Source organism: Phaethon aethereus, assembly GCF_964289735.1.
Source record: "Phaethon aethereus genome assembly, chromosome: 1".
NCBI classification, from domain to species: Eukaryota; Metazoa; Chordata; class Aves; order Phaethontiformes; family Phaethontidae; genus Phaethon; species Phaethon aethereus.
The window spans coordinates 159,568,084-159,586,144 of NC_138575.1; the positions used below are offsets into that span (position 1 = coordinate 159,568,084).

Sequence of the window (18,061 nt, forward strand, 5' to 3'; positions counted from 1 at the left end):
AACTTGACAGCTCAGACTCCCTCTCTTTAACACTTCATCTCTAATGCTGAGCACCTTTGTCCCAAGAAAACCAAACGTTCATCTGGGAGTAAGAGTACCTTCCATTTATACCAGTCATTTACCATAGCTCTGCCTCCATACTTGTGCCAGGCAGTGGAGTAAATAAGTAACATGCATCTGTCACAAAGAAGAAGTACAATCACTAGTATGTTCTGGAAGTCATAAAAAATGTTCAAATGTGACAATACATAAAAAACTCCTGGAGGCAATACACATTGGGGCTAAAAAGATAAAGACTGACAGCCCCCAGAGCCCTCATAGTACTAGAGTAATTGCCAGCTACAGCAGAAGTGGTAAAGCTCTGCCTGGACATTAGCACATGAGCTGGGTTTGCTTCTCTAGCTTGCAAGTGAGTTGAAGGTGTCTTACACTCGGTTACAAACAGAATCAGAAAATACAGGGTGTGCAAAGAATAATTTTATTAATCATCCCAAAAGAACGCTGTCTAATAGGCTTTCAAGGACATTAATCTGACCACTGAAAACAGGAACAGGGAATACTGAGCAGTTAGGAGAAAAATATTTTGTTTGCCCATACTACAACAACAAAAAAAGGCTGCCCATGCCTCAGCCACACTGTGTCAGGCTGGTTTAATTTTCTACCTCCAGTCACCACCAGCCAGCAGTACAAAACTCCTCTCTTCAATGGCCACTGCCGTTTTTCCATTGTTGCTCCCTGAGGTCCAGATAACCGTCTATTTTTGGAGGAACAGACCTCCAAGAATTTAAGGTCTTTGCAAAGGGCAGTTGGTGATATGCTGTACTCTTCTTGCCCAAGACCTTTGTTCAAGCAACAAAACATTTAACTCCCTCTTGACTCATGTGTGTGGCTATCTGTTGAAGAATCCCTAAATCTAAATAAAAAATGGAAGGGGAAGGAAGCATAATCATTAAATCAAAGGGTAACTAATATATTCTGTCCCTTTATAATGAGTGTATTTCCCATGCTGGGGTGTCAGTTAATTTAATGTCCTATAAAGGCTATTCAAAGGCTATTTACATGATAGTGAGAATGGGGAAAGATCACCACCACAACAAGATGTAACATCACAACTCTTAAATACAAAAATTTATCATAGTCATAAGTTTTAAATGATTAGTTTGTTTTATAAGACACCCTTCAAAGTTGAAAGTTATTGGAAATAATCATTGCATGACCCACAACAATAATGGTAAGACTTGTGAAAGTTTTTAGTGTTGTCAGCTTAGCACATAAAAATCAAGAAAACTTCAAAGATATATTTCTTCTGTGTATAAAACTACCGGCAAATTGAATGTAGGAATTTGTCAGGGATGTTTTGTTTTAGCTATCTCTAAAAATGTCATTCACGCAGGTGTTAGCAGCAACTACCATGGAAATTATTAAAAAGAGAACAAGCTGCAGAACAGCTGAAACTGCCACCTCCCTGTACCTCTTTCAGACCATCAATTTGGAAGGTCTGGCTTTCATCCTGCCTTTCCTCATTGCCTTATACAAGGTTATGTTCAAACTGGGGAAATTAAAAATCACCTCTAAGTCAAACAGTGTCTGAAATCTGCCCACAAATTGGTTCTCTTTGTCCAACCTAAATTTCATAGCCCACAGAATAACAGTGTCATTCTTGCACAAGTGATCAAAAGTTAGGAGGAGTTCATCCAGGAAGGGATGGTGATAAACTACATCAGCAGCCATAATGTAGTCAAAGTGACAGGAAGACCTAGGAAAGTTCTTTTCCAGATCAATTCCCCAAGACAATTCCTTAACACAAGGCTGGTGCTTGCATTTCAGCTTTGTATTTTGGAGAATGTTGTGCTGAAGGTTTCCCAGCAGTTCTGGCAAATCAGTGGCAGTGACAAGTGCACCTGTGACAGGGAGAAAACAAACATAATCTTTGAATATAGTTCAAGACTTGAGTAAAAGCCCATTCACAAAAGCCACTTACACAAGGAACTGATTTTACCAGGTAGCTCCCACTGAGAGGAACGGAACAATGTAAATGCTCCCAACAGCTCTTAGCTATTGTGCTTAAAATAAATATTTGGTTCCCAGTAGCTCTACTCTACAGACTGACATCTAAATGCAGCTGAGGATGGGTGGGGAGAAATCAGATACTTACTCCATCTTGATACCATATTGGTTAAAAATACAGTGAGCAACTAAGGGTCGAAGAGTACCAGTTACTGACTCCAGGAAGTCAGCATGAGATTTAAGCATTGCCTCAGGTTCTTTCCTTTTCACATAGGAAGAATCTTTCCCAGACTACAGAAAGCTAAAATTCTGTTAAAAAGCAGAAGTCACTCATCTGGATTACTCTTGAGGAAGAATAGGCTACCGTAAGAGAAAACACAACAGTGTCTGTAGCAGAAAAATCAAGTTGCTGATCAGTTGCTGAAAGAAAATGCTGAACACAAATGGAAAGAAAGCGACCTGGCATCCAAGAGCTGTTCAGTCAATCACCTTCCTTGATGCATTGGTCATACCTACATCTGGCTCCATTTGGTTGCCACTGGCATCCTGTGAGGCCACTAGTTTCTTGGTTTGGTCCCCTGTTTAACACTGCAATGACAACATCATCTACTGGGACATCCTTTACTGCATCAACACACTCACAGCTTTACAGAAAAAAAGTAGCAGTTTTCCAAACAAGCCTTTTGGAATTTACTTTTTCTTGCTCTTGGAAACATTCCAACAGCAGTGTTTTATAAGAACTGAGTCATTTCCTTTGTCCTCCGGTATTCCTCTGAGAGATGTTTCCAAGAGCATAAGAGCAATAGCATGTACTCACCCAGTAAACTGGCTACTATGGAGACCAACCCAGTTCCAGCTCCAATTTCAATCACATTTTTGTCAACCAAGTTGTATTGTTTAGAATTAGTTTCCAAAAAATAACACAGAACAAGAGCCTGTAGGGGAAGGAATCCATGAACATACTGAACAAACAAATTAAATAAATCCCTTCACTTAAACATGCATTGTCATTTAAAAGCATGCAAAAAAATTCACATCTGTTCAAATGAGCAATATTCATTCAAGCACTGTCCCTAAAGGATCACAGCTCACTACGATCTTTGAGCTCTATAGGCTGACAAAATAAATGCCACAACATGCCTCAATATAGGCTTGCAAAGCATTACAGCCAGAAGGAACAAGTGCAATTATCTAATCTGTCACACTGCAGAACATGAGCTATAAAATTCCAGTCAGCAATTCCTGCTTATAACTGCACTTACTTCTGGCTGAGTTAAAATGTGTCCTTCACAAAGACATCTTGATATAAGGACTGCTTGTGAGAGAAAATCCACAACCACCCTTGGTAAGCTCTCCCGATAGTTAATAATTTCTAACAATAATTAATTACCATAATGATTCAAAAGGGACCAATAGATTTACCCCTTTTCTTCCAGTTCAGTTTGTTTTCAGCTTCTATGTGCTCACCTTGTTAAGCTCAGCAAACTTTTATAGCAAAGCCACAACAAGCCCTCTAAAACAGACTCCTTATATCTGCATTTACAAACTGCGATTAAGATGCTTCTTCAGCTTTTCTGCCCTGTCTCGTACTGACCAGTGAATTTTAGATCACTGTTGAAATAGAAATTGCTAATTTTATTTCTCTGGCAAAGACAGTTTCCAGTTTATGTCCCACATTTTTTTCCCAGACATCAATAATTATATAGTCTCCATGGACAAATGCATATGATGGTTGCCACATCATCTTGCAATACAGACGACCATTTGGAAAGGTAATTATTAGTAGCTTAGTCTTGCACAGCAAAATTATGCTCTTAGTTTTGCTTTTAACAAACTAAGCAGTAGAAGAAAAGGAACAGGAGGTCTGTTGACCCAATGTTAACATGCTAGAAATTCAAACAAATATTTGCTTTCTAACTCTTAATTCAGAACAAAAAGAGAAGGGTTTTTATGGAAACTTACATATATCTCATAATCAAAAAAGCATTGATACAGAAATAAGTCTGTGGGCACCAGTACTAATTAAAGCCAGGTTCCTAAAGACTGTGATGGATGTCTGACTGACATTTAAAAACACATTATATTAAGATTTCTTGTTAGTTCCATATATTCCTATGATTTCTTCCCTCTGCGTTTTGCCATATTCTGTTGTAGAAACTGGCTGGCAGGATCAACATTTCTATGGCTTAAATTAGGGAAACTTTGAAATCTACCTTCCTTTGCCTGAAACATGTAGAAACTTTATTTTCCTTAAATTTGGCTGATGTTTTCAGCAGAGTTCAAATACTACTGGATGGAAAAGGAAGGGAGAACATGAAGAGACACAGACAGAAGTGCCACCTGCCTTCTACAGCAAAACTGGCTAAACCTTTCCAGAAAAAAAATATGCTTTTCAGTATAGCCCATGATTTTGTGAGAATAAATGGCAGTCAGCCAAGATTTACCTGAAGACATGCACTGAGGCCACTAAGAGATACAGTACAAATGACTTGTCCAGGTCTGCTAAGACAAGGAAAATTGTTTGGACTTCAAAACAGCAGAATATGCTAACTCTCCTCAGCTGAACTATGGCCATACTTCTTAAAATTGTATGATCCTAGGAGGCTGATACTGTTGGGACAGAAACGGAGTCTCCTGGGCTTTAGTCCTCTCCCTCCTATAGGGGCTCCTGGAGATGTTTCTGTTTCAGGAATGTTCTCTGAATGCCGCAAGTGTCTATGGTGCATCGTGGCACCTCCCTGACAGCAGTGGTTTCTTTCACTCTTAATTATTTCAAAACAGTCAATTAACTGCATTGCACAGATTCAAAACCTTGAAGAAGGCTTTTTGTATGGTGGGCACGTTGACGGTTCTTATATCAAGAGCCAAGGACAACAGTTCTCTCCCACTAGACTTCTGGCTGTTTAAGAAACTGAAAGCTCCAGCCGAACCTTTTCCCCTGTCTGCATATTTGCAAGGTAAATTTGTTTCTCACATGAGTAGGTTGAGTAGCTTCTATGAGTGTTAATACCTTGTGAGGTCACATCACAGCTGTTTCCACAACCTGGATCTGCCTACTATACAGCCATCTGTATTTATAAAATGTACAGAAATGTAATCATCATAAGACTGCCATGTTTCCTTAAAACTGGACAGTAGGATCAAAAATTACTGATAGGTGAGGAGGGGACAGAAGATCCTACTTCTTGTGTGATAGGGGCACAAACAAGAAATACCATTTAAGTTTTGAAATGAGGAATCTGCACAAAACCCAGATAAATTCAGGTTTGGGATTTGCAGAACAGAGAGAGAGAAGTGCAGAATGTTTTCCTTGGGTTTACAACATACAACAAAACACATTTATCATGCAAAACATATTAAAAGTGCTAGAAGACTCCAAAACTAAAAAAAACCACAAAACAATACTGCATAAATATTGTACCGATGGCCAGACGACTGCCCCATAACAATCAGTGGCTTCTGTAATTCTTATCTCATGGCCAGCAAAGTGAAAGCCTTCCCAGGCCTTATGAGTTATAAGAGCAGGAAAAAAACGCCTTCTCATGATTTCTGCAACTATCTGTTCATCTTCTTTTTCCCCTGGAAGCAAAAGTGCAAAAGGTCAAGCAGGCTGAGTGAACTGATAATGAAACTACCAATTTATACTGAAAAGCTGATTTGGAAGCAAGCATGTGAATTTTGTCTGTGAATAAAAACACATTCCACCATTAATAGCATGGTACGTGGGAAGTCTCCTGAATTCTAACTGACATTTTCAGTTTATGAATAAATAATTTCTTTCCGATTTTGCTGAAGAAGCCAAGTTCATAAAAAGTAAAGAAGTGGAATGTTACCATATATTACCTTCCATTTCAGCAATCCGAAGGAAATTTTTTAACTGCTTTTTCCCTTCAAGAACAGTTGCCCTAGTATAGACACTCACAGTTTTATGTGCCTGGGGTTTTTATTATTTTCTATGTCCTTTTACTGTTCACTTTCCCCACAATATGGTTCTTTTGACAGTAAACAAAAGGAGCCACAGTATCATTTATAAGTCTGTCACAGAACTTGTGAAACAGATCCTAGCAACACAAATTATGACAGACAGGAGCGAAAGCACTAGTGCTGTCAGGAAAGCTTATCCACCCACCCCAACAGAGCTCTGTCAGAGGGATTATTTCCAGTTGGCTTGATACCCTGAATGCCACCCCTGTTGCTAAGCAAAGGATATTTATGACAGCTCACATAATCCCAGATAACTCTAACAGGAGAGGATTCACTCTTTTTTAGCTGAATACCAAGCCAGTTTCAGTTTTGTCATCATCACACAAAGCTGCACTACAATGTTACAAAAAAACAAAAACAAAACAAAACAAAAAAAAAAGGTAAGTGAAGCTGTCCAGAGCATTTTCTTCGCAAAGTCTAGAATCATTCCAAGTTGTCACAGGAAATTTGCTTTCACAGCCAACTATGATCTCTTGGCAAATGAGCTAAAGCAAAACATGTTTACAAGGTACACCTCCTAAAAAGCATGCTAGAGATTTAGACAACAGGGTTACCGTCTTGTCCAAAGCAGAGTTTCTGTATCAAGCCTGCAGTTATCACTGAAATCACAGATATCAAGACCGGGATCTGCATGGAAGCTGCAGGCCCAATGGCTATTAAAAATGAAAATATTTGTGTTTTCATGAGCACAAAACACATTGGTCTACCAAATGATTATTCACCTTTTCTTCCCCCTCAAATCACTGCAATCACAGGACATGGTGGCCTCATGTGTTGTCATTTTTCTGCCATATGCCTCAATATTTTTATTGCCTATTGATAAAAAATATAACCTATTGACAAAGTCTCTCTCCTTTACTTGTGATAGAAGGACCAAGGAACAAAAGCAGGGGTGAACAATGAAAGAGATGATATCAAACAACAACACATCAGGAAGATGCTCAGGCTCATTAGCCAGTGCTTCAAGCTTGTAACTCAGCTTACTCTAAGCATCAGAGCAAACTAGAGAACAGCAACAAACAAGGAAAATAAAGCAAAAACACTCATGTTCAGTCTTAGTATGTTGACACTAAGAAATAATCTGAAAGTTAAAAAAAGAAAAACAAACAAAAGCTCCCAACAACGAAAAGCATAACCAACCCACTGCAATCCAAGAATATCTTGGGGGGGGTAACCCTAATCATGAGATACAGCAAAATTAAACATAACGTAGCGCATATACTACTAGAAAAAATATAAACAGTATCATTTTATAAAGGTAACTCAAATAAAATAGTCAACATTGAAAATATGATATTTTAAGATGTTAGTTGAGAGAAAACACATGCGTCATTGTGCCTGCAAGCAGGGAACTCTGTACAAACATGAGTTAAGTGCCAAAGGAATGCTGCTCCAGGGCAAAATTAATCTTTTCTTACGAAAGAATTAATATGAAGCTGTCTTATTACACATATCATAAGTGCATTTGATACATCATCCTGTTTCCAGGCATACCAGATATGGCGCGCTTTTAATCTTCTCTGATTGCTTAGAGCAGTCTGATCTTGTTCTGTGATCAGTACTAGCTGTGGAAGTAAAAAGCTACTCCTTCTACTACCTCCCAATTACAACCATTTTTTCTTGATTCTTCCTCCCTTGACATCTGTTTTGGATCCAATTTTGTTAAGAAGCCGTAACTTATCAAGTCTTACCTTATAAAGCTTCTGCCAGAAGATCCATAAAACTTTAGCAGTATAGTGCTCTAGTGCACAATAAGCATTTCCCACCTATTCCCTACATTATCAGCAATCTACTTAAGGCTTGCATAGCACCTGTACTAACAGAGTTTTGTAGGCCACTGCTCCCTACCTGAGCTAAACTGTCCACACTCCTGAAAGAAGAATCCCAAATCTGCTGATTAATAACACCACTTAAATCTTGGGCCATCTTATCCCTTTGGTAATCCCCCAGGTGGGTTATCTGGAGAAGTTTACATAATTGTTATATTTTTGTCTTCCCCTTAAGAAGATCTTACCAGTGTGGAGAATCAAAAAGAGTATTTGTTTCATCAGAGACATCATATGGCAGACAGGCTTCAAAACCCTAATGAGAAATTTTATCAGGACCAGGATGATTCCAACAAAGAGTGCTGACAAAATAAGGAGTGCTGACTTTTAGTCAGATTTGCTTACTTACATACAAGTTTCCCTTCATACTGCAAAAGGCACCCTTCTATTTTCTGCTTTATATCTTTCAGAATAACTAAACTTCCTGTGGGACTGCCCAAAGGGAAATAAGTTATTTTTTCTGTAACTGCCTTCAGAGCAGTCAGAACAGAAAAATAACTAACTACTGGTATACCCTTCAAGCAACAAGAAAATTGTTATCACAGTAAGCAAAATTCAAGGGAGATGAAGTCTTTTAATACTTGCAAACACTGAGAGAATTCTGCTGGTACTTTGATCAAACTAGTTTCTTGATAACACATGTAAAACCCTGATAGAAAGTTATTCTCCTAAAGTGTTTATCTCTGCGTTAGTCCATATTCTCTTGTTCATGAAGAAAAATTCTTGGAATTAGGACTCCATGAATGGATTTCAATGACATTTTAAGACAAGAGCTGACTCATCAGTAGAATAGCCTGAGACAAGAGAAAAGGAGGCTTGACTGACCTGGCTCTCAATTCTTGTAAAAATGGAAGTGCTTAGTGGGCACTTCCAGCAATATTAAACTGTCAGAGCTTAAAGGTCTGCTAGGACTGGTTCCTCCCTTCTTCTTTTGCCTGGGTTTGACCAGGTAGGTTTGCCCTCCCTCCTCTTCTGTGCTTTCAGGAGGCATGGAAGTGGTATATACATAGAATGACTTCAGCCTATTCATCTCTTTGCATGAGCATGTATACACAGAAACCACTGGAGTTTCAGGTGTGAGAACCTTCTTTACGTTAAGATGAGACAATCTGAGGCTGTTTAGGTAACATACAGAAATTGAGACAATTTTTATTAGTGAAACAGCACTCCTTTGGTCTTGAACTTGTGTTCAAAAAGAAGTTCCCATCTATACATGCCCCAAATTCTTGAAATAGAATTTGAATGTCCTTAAGTTTCTTAAGACTTTCTGCCAAATAGGTTAATTTCTTATAGTGTTCTTTGAAATATTTCAGGTAAAGTATTGTTTATCATAAAAATCTAACATCTTTGGAGCATGTTCTTCGAACTCCCTTGATTTTAAGTTAATATCAGGGTTGAGGGAGAAAAGTCATACTGCTGACACATCTTGCACTATATCAACCACATCATCAAGAAAACAGCGTAAACATAATTCTCAAAGGCAAAGCAATCATCATTATTACCACTAAAATGCGAACATAGTTTTCCAAAGAGACATACTAAATCATGTGGAAGACTGGAGTTGTGAAGTTAGCGGCAGGTTAGTTAGAGAAATGCGCATCAAGCTGCAAAATCTTGTATAGGGAACCAGAGGATTTTGCTGACAAATTCAAATGTCAAATGAAATGTTTTATATTAGAAGAAAACCTAAAGAAAGAAAAGGACATGAGTTCTCCTGAGAGAGTTGGAGAAGTCCTTCAAGTGGGGAAGGAAAGGCAGAGGGAAAATAACAGGAGATAGACCAGCTCAGAATGAAACAAGCTGTAAACTGCAGCATCTTTTTCTTCAACAATGAAGCAAATCACAGGAATGGTCCTTAGGTTATATTTATCTTCACACTTTTTGCTTGGAATGAGTAGAAATCGCACCTGTTTAGAAACATGCTCCATGATCAGCTAGCTGTTCCGTTTACACCAATTATCATCATGCTTGGGAGCATACAGCTCCATCAGGAAACGTTAACATTAAAATTCACTTGGGTATCTTCCATCAATTAATAGCATATGTTAAACCTCTCACGGCATAACTAATGATACTGCCTACATTAATGCATTCTCCACTGAATAAAAAGGGAACAGAGACAGGCACTGTTAAACAGCACTTAAAATGCAGGAAAAGCAGCAAAGACAAGGGGTCTGAGTTAAAATCATATTTTTAAAAATAGATACCACTGTCTGGATACCTGAATTAAAATGTGGCTATAAAAAGAAAGTAAAATGACCCTTCCACATAGAAGCTGTGAAGAATTTACCAACAGTCAATCCGCATTTTCAGACTCATTCACAAATAGCACACAGAGTAAACAGAACATCCTCCAAGTACTTTTCTAATGGATTAGGACAGCATTAATTCAGAAACAATAGTTTCACCCAGTGATCCATCAAAACAACCTACAGAGAAAAAAAACCAAACAGATTAGTCTCTTTCAAGTGCTGGCCTGGCCTTACTTAATCTCTTGAGGTCAAATGGTGTCACAGCCCAAGGTGATAAGGAAATCGGACCCAGCCATCTCCCTGCTTTGATGGATCTTCTCCAGCTGGCAAAAGGAATGAAATCCAAACCTTTAGCATGAACTTGACCTGACAAAGTTCAGCCTTACAGCAACATATTCTCCCTTCTTCAGAAGCAGTATAGTCTCACCTGTAGAGTTTAGATTTTAAATTTACCATTTAAGCCTGTACTTACAAATATCTTAAAAACCATATATCAACAGCCTGTGAAGATGTACATGGTTCCTCTAAGACTTCTCAGCAATTGCCTATGAGCTTGCTGAGCACAGGAGGATTACCTGTGCTGATATTACTGATTGAGTAGTACATGAGAGAAAGTTCCAAGAATTCGTGATAGCCACGACTCTTCAAATCTCCCCACTCTGGACACACGGAACTGGAGTAATCCAAAGTAAAGATTCAAGAATGTATTTTATATATATATCAAAGTAAAGATTCCTGATGCATTTTATAGATGTAATATATGCATATTATATGTAATATAAATTACATATACATATCCATCTCAACAATCAAGATACCTGCTGAAAGGTCAGTAAGGGAACGCATTTGCAACCAGTTCTGTAATTGTAAGAGAGAAGAATTACATTACTACACTGATAGGAACCATCAGAAGGTAGCCCTGTGAATCCATCTGGGTATTTCCAATAGCTCAGTAGAAGTTTACACCAAATCATGGAATCACAGAATCTTTGCGTTGGGAGGGACCTTTAAAGGTCATCTAGTCCAACCCCCTGCAATGAGCAGGGGCAGCTTCAACTAGATCAGGTTGCTCAGAGCCCCGTCCAACCTGACCGTGAAAGTTGCCAGGGATGGGGCATCTACCACCTCTCTGGGCAACCTGTGACAGTGTTTCACCACCCTCATGGTGAAAAATTTCTTCATTATATCTAGTCAAAATCTGCCCTCTTTTACTTTAAAACCATTACCCCTTGTCCTATCACTACAGGCCCTGCTGAAAATTCTGTCCCCATCTTTCTTATCAGCCCACTTTAAGTACTGGAAGGCTGCAATCAAGTCTCCCCAGAGACTCCTCTCTTCCTGGTGCAACCACCCCAACTCTCTCAGCCTGGCCTCATAGGAGAGGTGTTCCATCCCTCTGATCATTTTTGTGGCCTCCTCTGGACCCGCTCCAACAGGTCCATGCCTTTCCTGTGCTGAGGGCTCCAGAGCTGGACACAGGTGGGGTCTCACTAGAGCGGAGTAGAGGGGCAGAATGCCCTCCCTCGACCTGCTGGCCACGCTGCTTTGGATGCAGCCCAGGATACAGTTGGCCTTCTGGGCTGCAAGCGCACATTACTGGCTCATGTCCAGCTTTTCAACCACCAGGACCCCCGAGTCCTTCTCGGCAGGGCTGCTCTCAATCCCTTCATCCCCCAGCCCATATTGATACCAGGGGATGCCCCAACCCAGGTGCAGGACCCTGCCCTCATGATGTTCACACGGGCCCATTCCTTAAGCTTGTCCAGATCCCTCTGGATGGCAACCTGTTCCTCAGGCGTGTCAGCCACATCACTCAGCTTGGTGTCACTTGCAAACCTGCTGAGGGTGCACTTGATCCCACTTTCTGTGTCACTGATGAAGATATTAAAGGGTACTGGTCCCAGTATAGACCCTTGAGGGACACCGCTCATCACCAATATCCATCTGGACATTGAGCTGTTGGCCACTATCCTCTGGACGGAACATCTACATTAGGTCCCAATTCTAAAGGACTCTTGGGTCTCACAATCTTTACTGAGCTACTAACATTTCTGGACCAGAGCCCTCATCTTGCAAGCATTACAGACAGCTCCATGGAAACATACACAATCCTGAATCACAGAATAGTCCCCAGATTCCAGGTGGTATCACTTTAGTATCTTTATTTTATCCCACTTATTTTTATCTCATTCCATTCCATTACAACCTAAGGACCCTTAAAGGAAGGGATTAGGAGGGAAATCTAATCATGCCCTTGACTTTCCAGAAGTCAGATGTAACCTACACCTTTCTAAGAATATAAAGGAAAGTACTGTTCCAGTGCTTATCTAAACTACGTATAGTTACTTTTTCCTTACTTTATCCCTACCTACAAAGAGGGAAATGATCACGTAGCCGAATGCAGGCATTCTAATACATTCATTACAAGCTCAAACTGCTGAAGTGATGGCAATGATGAGGTATATTATATTGATTAATCTGAGATACTACGTCAGGGTAATATAATGCTTGGAACTTTATACTTTGAAATACAAAACTGCCACCCCCAGAGAGTCTCTTCTCAGCCAAGAGACAAGATGCAATTAGCTCAGAGCATGAGGAGACGAGAACAGGAGAGGGGTATCCTCGCAGTGTCCAGTCCATGTATTTACCCAAGCTTGAGAGGTGCACTTTCAGTTTGAAATTCACACCACTGATATCCCAGCCCCAACCAAGTCACGAGTCATCTAAAACCATTAGAAGGCTGAAAACAGAAGTACCGCAGTCAGATTATCTCATGAACATATAATGAATTCAAATGTGCCAAGTACTTCCCTTGTTACTTCATCATGTTTGTCTATCACGGAAAACAGAGTCTTCAGGTCTAGGCTCAGCAGCTATTTAATCTCTAAAGATAACTAAATGATTCCCTTTTGACTACAAAAGCAGGCTGTCTTCCTAAATTAGATGGTCTAATGTACGTTATAAAAGGCCAACAGCCAATTTTCTGATGGATAGGAAGGCTCTGGACAAATAATTTAGACACTGTAAGCCATTGTCTAGTTTAACCTTTCACATCTTTTACTTTGCCTGGTCTTCCGTGTAAAGACATGCCAGAAAACACCAAGTACCACAGCCAGAGGAACAGAAGGGACTCAACAAAACGCCTACCAATTTTCCCCTACCAATAATTCTGGATGTCTGAAATATTTCTTCGAGGAAAGGACCTGAAAGTAACCTAACAACACCAAACCATGCGAATATACCAACTTTTTTGTGTGCCAGTTGAGAAATATTAAATTCATTGTTGAAATGCAGCTACTGCAAAGGGGAAAACAGGAAGTACAGGCACATGGCTGAGAGGAGAGAGTATGTTACAGACTTCTCTACAGAGTTAACGCATGCTTTAATTACTTAAGTGTTGCCTCCAACTTCTGTTCTATCCATACACAAGAAGCTTCCATCTGAGTTTAGTAATGTCTTCAGCAAAAGCAGGTCTACTTGTTGGGGAGAGAGAAAAGGAACAGAGAAGTGCTAATTCAAATTAGTACACCGGATGTTTACTCCAGCATTTGAATGCTGCCACTTTCAAATAAAATTGCTCAGAGATAAGTTACTGTAAGATAGCCAAGAGGTAAATTCAAAGAACAGGTATTTTTAGACTATTCTGATTTGCTGTGAAGGTGTAGTTTAGCTCTAATCACTCCTTAATTGGGTTATACTCAAGTCTTATTCCCCACTACCTCTTTTAGTCTTTTTTGTTTGGAGACAGCTTGTTGCCTGAGGGAATTTGAGTTCTGATATGTCAGGTCAAACCTGCAGTGAAGAAAAAAGATCTAGGTAACTAATGGTGTGACCTCCATGAGTTTTGGGGGGTTTTAATGCTTTTGAGATGAGAATTAATGGAAGAGGTTGTTTGGTTGTCATCTTTTTTTTTTTAAAGATAGAAGTATAATTCAAACCTAAGAGACAAAAAAGAGGAAGAGGAAAGAAGGGAAGGCAGGTGGTGGGAAGATACAGAAAAAGTGTCATTTATACATAGTATAAATAGGCTAATTTTTTAACCAGCACTGTTAATTGCAAAGTCCACTGTATAAAGAATGGTTCAGCAATTTAAACACTTAGAAAATGGAGGAACTGGGTGCTGGACCTTCCTCAGAAGGATTCAAATTCACAACTCACCCATCGAAGTGTTGTGTTTCAGCCACCCTACACAACCAGGTACTTTCCCTCCCCTCCATCACCACCAGAGGTGGGCCATCAGGAAACCAGGATTGCAAGAATCATGTTAGAAGGACAAACAGCATGGAAAAGCCCAGCTATGAACTGGGCACTCAGCTGTGAAGAGGCAGACTTGTGCTCCATGCTCTGGTCCCAGAAAGTTTTTCACATTTTATAGCAAAGTCTTTGAAGTCAAGGGAAAAGCGTCAGTGGGTGTCCTGGGTTCAGCTGGGATAGAGTTAATTTTCTTCCTAATAGCTGGTGTAGTGCTGTGTTTTGATTGAGTATGAGAATAACGTTGATAACACACCGATGTTTTTAGTTGTTGCGCTTATACTGAGTCAAGGACTTTTCAGCTCCCCATCCTGTGCCAGCAGGGAGGTGCACAAGGAGCTGGGAGGGGGCACGGTCGGGACAGCTGACCTAGGCTGGCCAAAGGGACTGTCCATACCATGCGGCACCATGACCAAAGCTGGGAGAAGAAGGAGGAAGGGGAGGATGTTCAGAGTGATGGCGTCTGCCTTCCCAAGTAACCGTTACGCGTGACGGAGCCCTGCTTCCCTGGAGATGGCTGAACCCCTGCCTGCCCACAGGGAGCGGTGAATGAATTCATTTTGCTTTGCTTCTGTGTGCGGCTTTTGCTTTCCCTATTAAACTGTCTTTATCTCAGCCCACGAGTTTTCTCACTTTTACTCTTCTGATTCTCTCCCCCATCCCACCGGAGCGAGGGAGCAAGCAAGCGGCTGCGTGGTGCTTGGTTGCAGGCTGTGGTTAAACCACAACAGTCAGGAATGGAGTGAGAAAGGTAAGAAATGTCTTTAGAAGTAACGCAGGAAATAGGAATGAGACACAAAGTCACTCCCTCTTCCCAGCTGAATATCTTAACTTCTAAGTTGCAGGCTTAGGCTACTGCTTACTTGCCTCCATTCCAGCTATGTCCCATTTAAGGCACCTTTCTGGACTCCACCCAGAGACTTGAAGTGATGGTAGGAATTGCCATCAATTAGGACATCTGTCAAGCATGGCGAGTAGAAGAAGCGTGTCCTTTCTAAAGTGCCCAGAGATATGTGAAGGTTACCAGGTCAGCATTTTCTCAGATATTTATGGATTAAAAACTGAGCCCTGGCCAAGTGAAGTGAGATGATGGAGTGTCAAGGACAAGTACGCCTTGGAAATTTGCTCTTCTCCTGTTGTTTCAGAGATAAAATTATTCTGGAGTGAATTTAAATAATGTGGCTGTGGTAAAGCAATTTAGTACCCCGAGAAACTAAGAGGGGAGTGGTAGAATCTGATCTCAGAAGGTTAGCCAAGGAGAGTTAAAGCTAAAGATCAAGAGAAATCATGAGAAGAAAGGAGAGAGACATCTAATGACACAGGTGTGATGGAGAAATGATTGGATAAAGACACCAGAGGAAAGATCAGACTGTGTGAGGACCTGTCTGTAAGCTGAGAACCAGTAGTAATGGGAACCATGAACAAGAATAAGGAGTTTTAACCTGGAGAACTTGTGACAAGCCAGTTGAGAAGGAAAGGGGAAGGCACTGAATATAGAGAGCTCAGACTGGAACTTGCAGATAAACTGAACTGGAATAAGAACCCCAAGAAACAGAGATTGAGACTGGGTAGGTGAAGTTAATGAGATGGGAATGGGGAAGACTGCAGAGGAAAAGGATGAGAACAAGGCAGGCACAGGCTCAGGATGATTGAGCAGGTTAAGTCTCTGTGCAGCGGGTTCAGCACCCTTCACGTCCAGAACCTAGCATGGAATTTAATATGCCAAAACCTGGTGTCAGATGAAACTGTAAAAATATCCTGTTTTCCATTCATGTCTCCTCATCCTCTTAAACTAGTGTTTCTAGACATGGAAGAGAACCACCTGCTATTGTTATCAACAGTTACTCTGTTAGCTAAGTGGAATGTATTTCTCCATTTGATCTAAAGATTCTGCCCTACTGACTAATTTTGCATACATTGACCTAATGTCCCAGAACTCAATTTATTTTCATAATTCAAAAACTAAAAAAATTACTTGCAGACTCACTCCTCCTGGCCTGGAATCCTGAATGAAGACAGTGTCAATATTAGAGAGCCAAGCTTGCAGAAGCATAGGAATGCCTGTGCAACTTTACCTCAGCCCTTGTGTACTACAGAATACATAATGACAGTCATCAATATTTCAGTCTTTAATAGTTCTATCTTTAATATTTATACTTCAAGATATTTCTTCTCCCAACAATCATGCTTCATTGCATAGGATCAACTTGAGCTCTTTGTTCAAGTTAGAATTACACAATTTAAACAAATTAAAGACGACCTCCAGATTAAGGAATTTGAACAGTGCTTTGTGGAATAGCAGTCTATACCAATTCCTATCAACCATCCTCTTGTGCAGTGACAGCTTTCCAGAGAAGGTCATCAATCTGGGGCACTTTTAAAAAAAAAAGAAAAAGGTATTTGAAAACAAAAAACCAAACATTAGTTTCAGTAAGCAAATAATTACTTTTAAGTATTGCAGTCATGCCCAAAGCTCCACCTTGCCCTGCTGAACAAGTAGCAAAGCAAAACCAGACGCTGAGCTCTCTGGAAAAAGCAGAAGCCCAAAATCCCAGCTCTACACGGACCAAGATTCAGCTGAGATTTAAAAAAAAAATATTATGAAAAATAAAATAATTTTTGAAAACCACCAAACGTCCTTCTTTCACATTCAGCTGTAGACCATAACTAGACTCCATCCCAAAACAACACCTGCTCTTGCCCTAAACCTTGTATACTCCTGGGGACCCCTGAAAAGGAGACTACTTGTGATGCTTTAGAATCTTGAAAGATGTGCAGCCATGAACCTGGTTAAGAGAAAAAGCTCCCAAAAGCCCCTGAAGGTATTTGAAGATTAGGCTTGAGACTGTCTAGACAGAAACCAAGCTTGTAATAACCAGTTCTCCTTAACTGGCACACCGCAAACAAACCTCTCCTGAAGAGCTTGATCATAGTCACAGCTTCATTCCCTGGAACCAGCTGCAGGCAAGATGCCAGGCACTGGTAGGATCAGAGCGTGCCGGCATAGCAGATACTGACTGCACAGACGGAATGCTGCAACAGCGCTATCTGTTGTGCAAGCGCCATAAACACAATTCCTCAGAAAAAATTAATGAGAAGACAGCTCACTGTCTGCAAGACACCTTGTTCCTTATACTTAACGATATTCCCAAATGCAACAGAAAATATAGCGAAATAAGAAATGTTTTACCTTCTTGTCTTTGCAATTCTCTTATCTGTTCATTTTGTAGATGATTATGTTGTGATGATGTCAAATCCATACTATGACACGAAACCTGGGACAGAGAAATACAAGCATGCTGGAATAAAATTACTTTATTCCTTTTTTCCCCACATAACACTTCACAAAAAAATTAAAATTATTTTTACATGTATTATGCTATAATTTAATTCTGTTTATAGACATGTGGACACATAAATATCAGTATTCAAAGCGTGAAAGAACCAGAAGCAGCAAACTAGTTCAACTGTACCACTCTCAAAGAGGGGGAAAAAAGCAAGTAGATTAAAAAAAAAAAAAAAAAAAAGAGCTTTGATAAACATTTAAAACTATTTTTTGAAATTTTAAATTCAAATCAGGGTTGGTAGGCTTATAAACGATCGAAAGGAAAGGTAGCAACAAATGTCTGAAAAAGAAGAAAAAAAGCACCTTATTGCAAAATAAGTTCTAATCTTATTTGAATTAATTGGCTTGGACGGAAAGGAAACCATCTATTTGTAAAGGTTGCACCTGAGAAT

The 18,061-nt window shown here is 40.0% G+C and overlaps 1 protein-coding gene across 1 annotated transcript; it reads right to left on the bottom strand.

Annotated features, from left to right (window-relative positions):
• Positions 1–1,484: 1,484 nt before the first annotated feature.
• On the bottom strand, positions 1,485–17,583 carry LOC309409298 (protein-lysine methyltransferase METTL21E-like; the record flags this gene model as incomplete). Its single annotated transcript, XM_082005431.1, is given in 5 exon segments — positions 1,485–1,505; positions 1,507–1,901; positions 2,825–2,942; positions 5,429–5,586; positions 17,514–17,583. Coding segments are annotated over 5 exon segments (762 nt in total).
• Between the last annotated feature and the right edge of the window lie 478 nt (positions 17,584–18,061).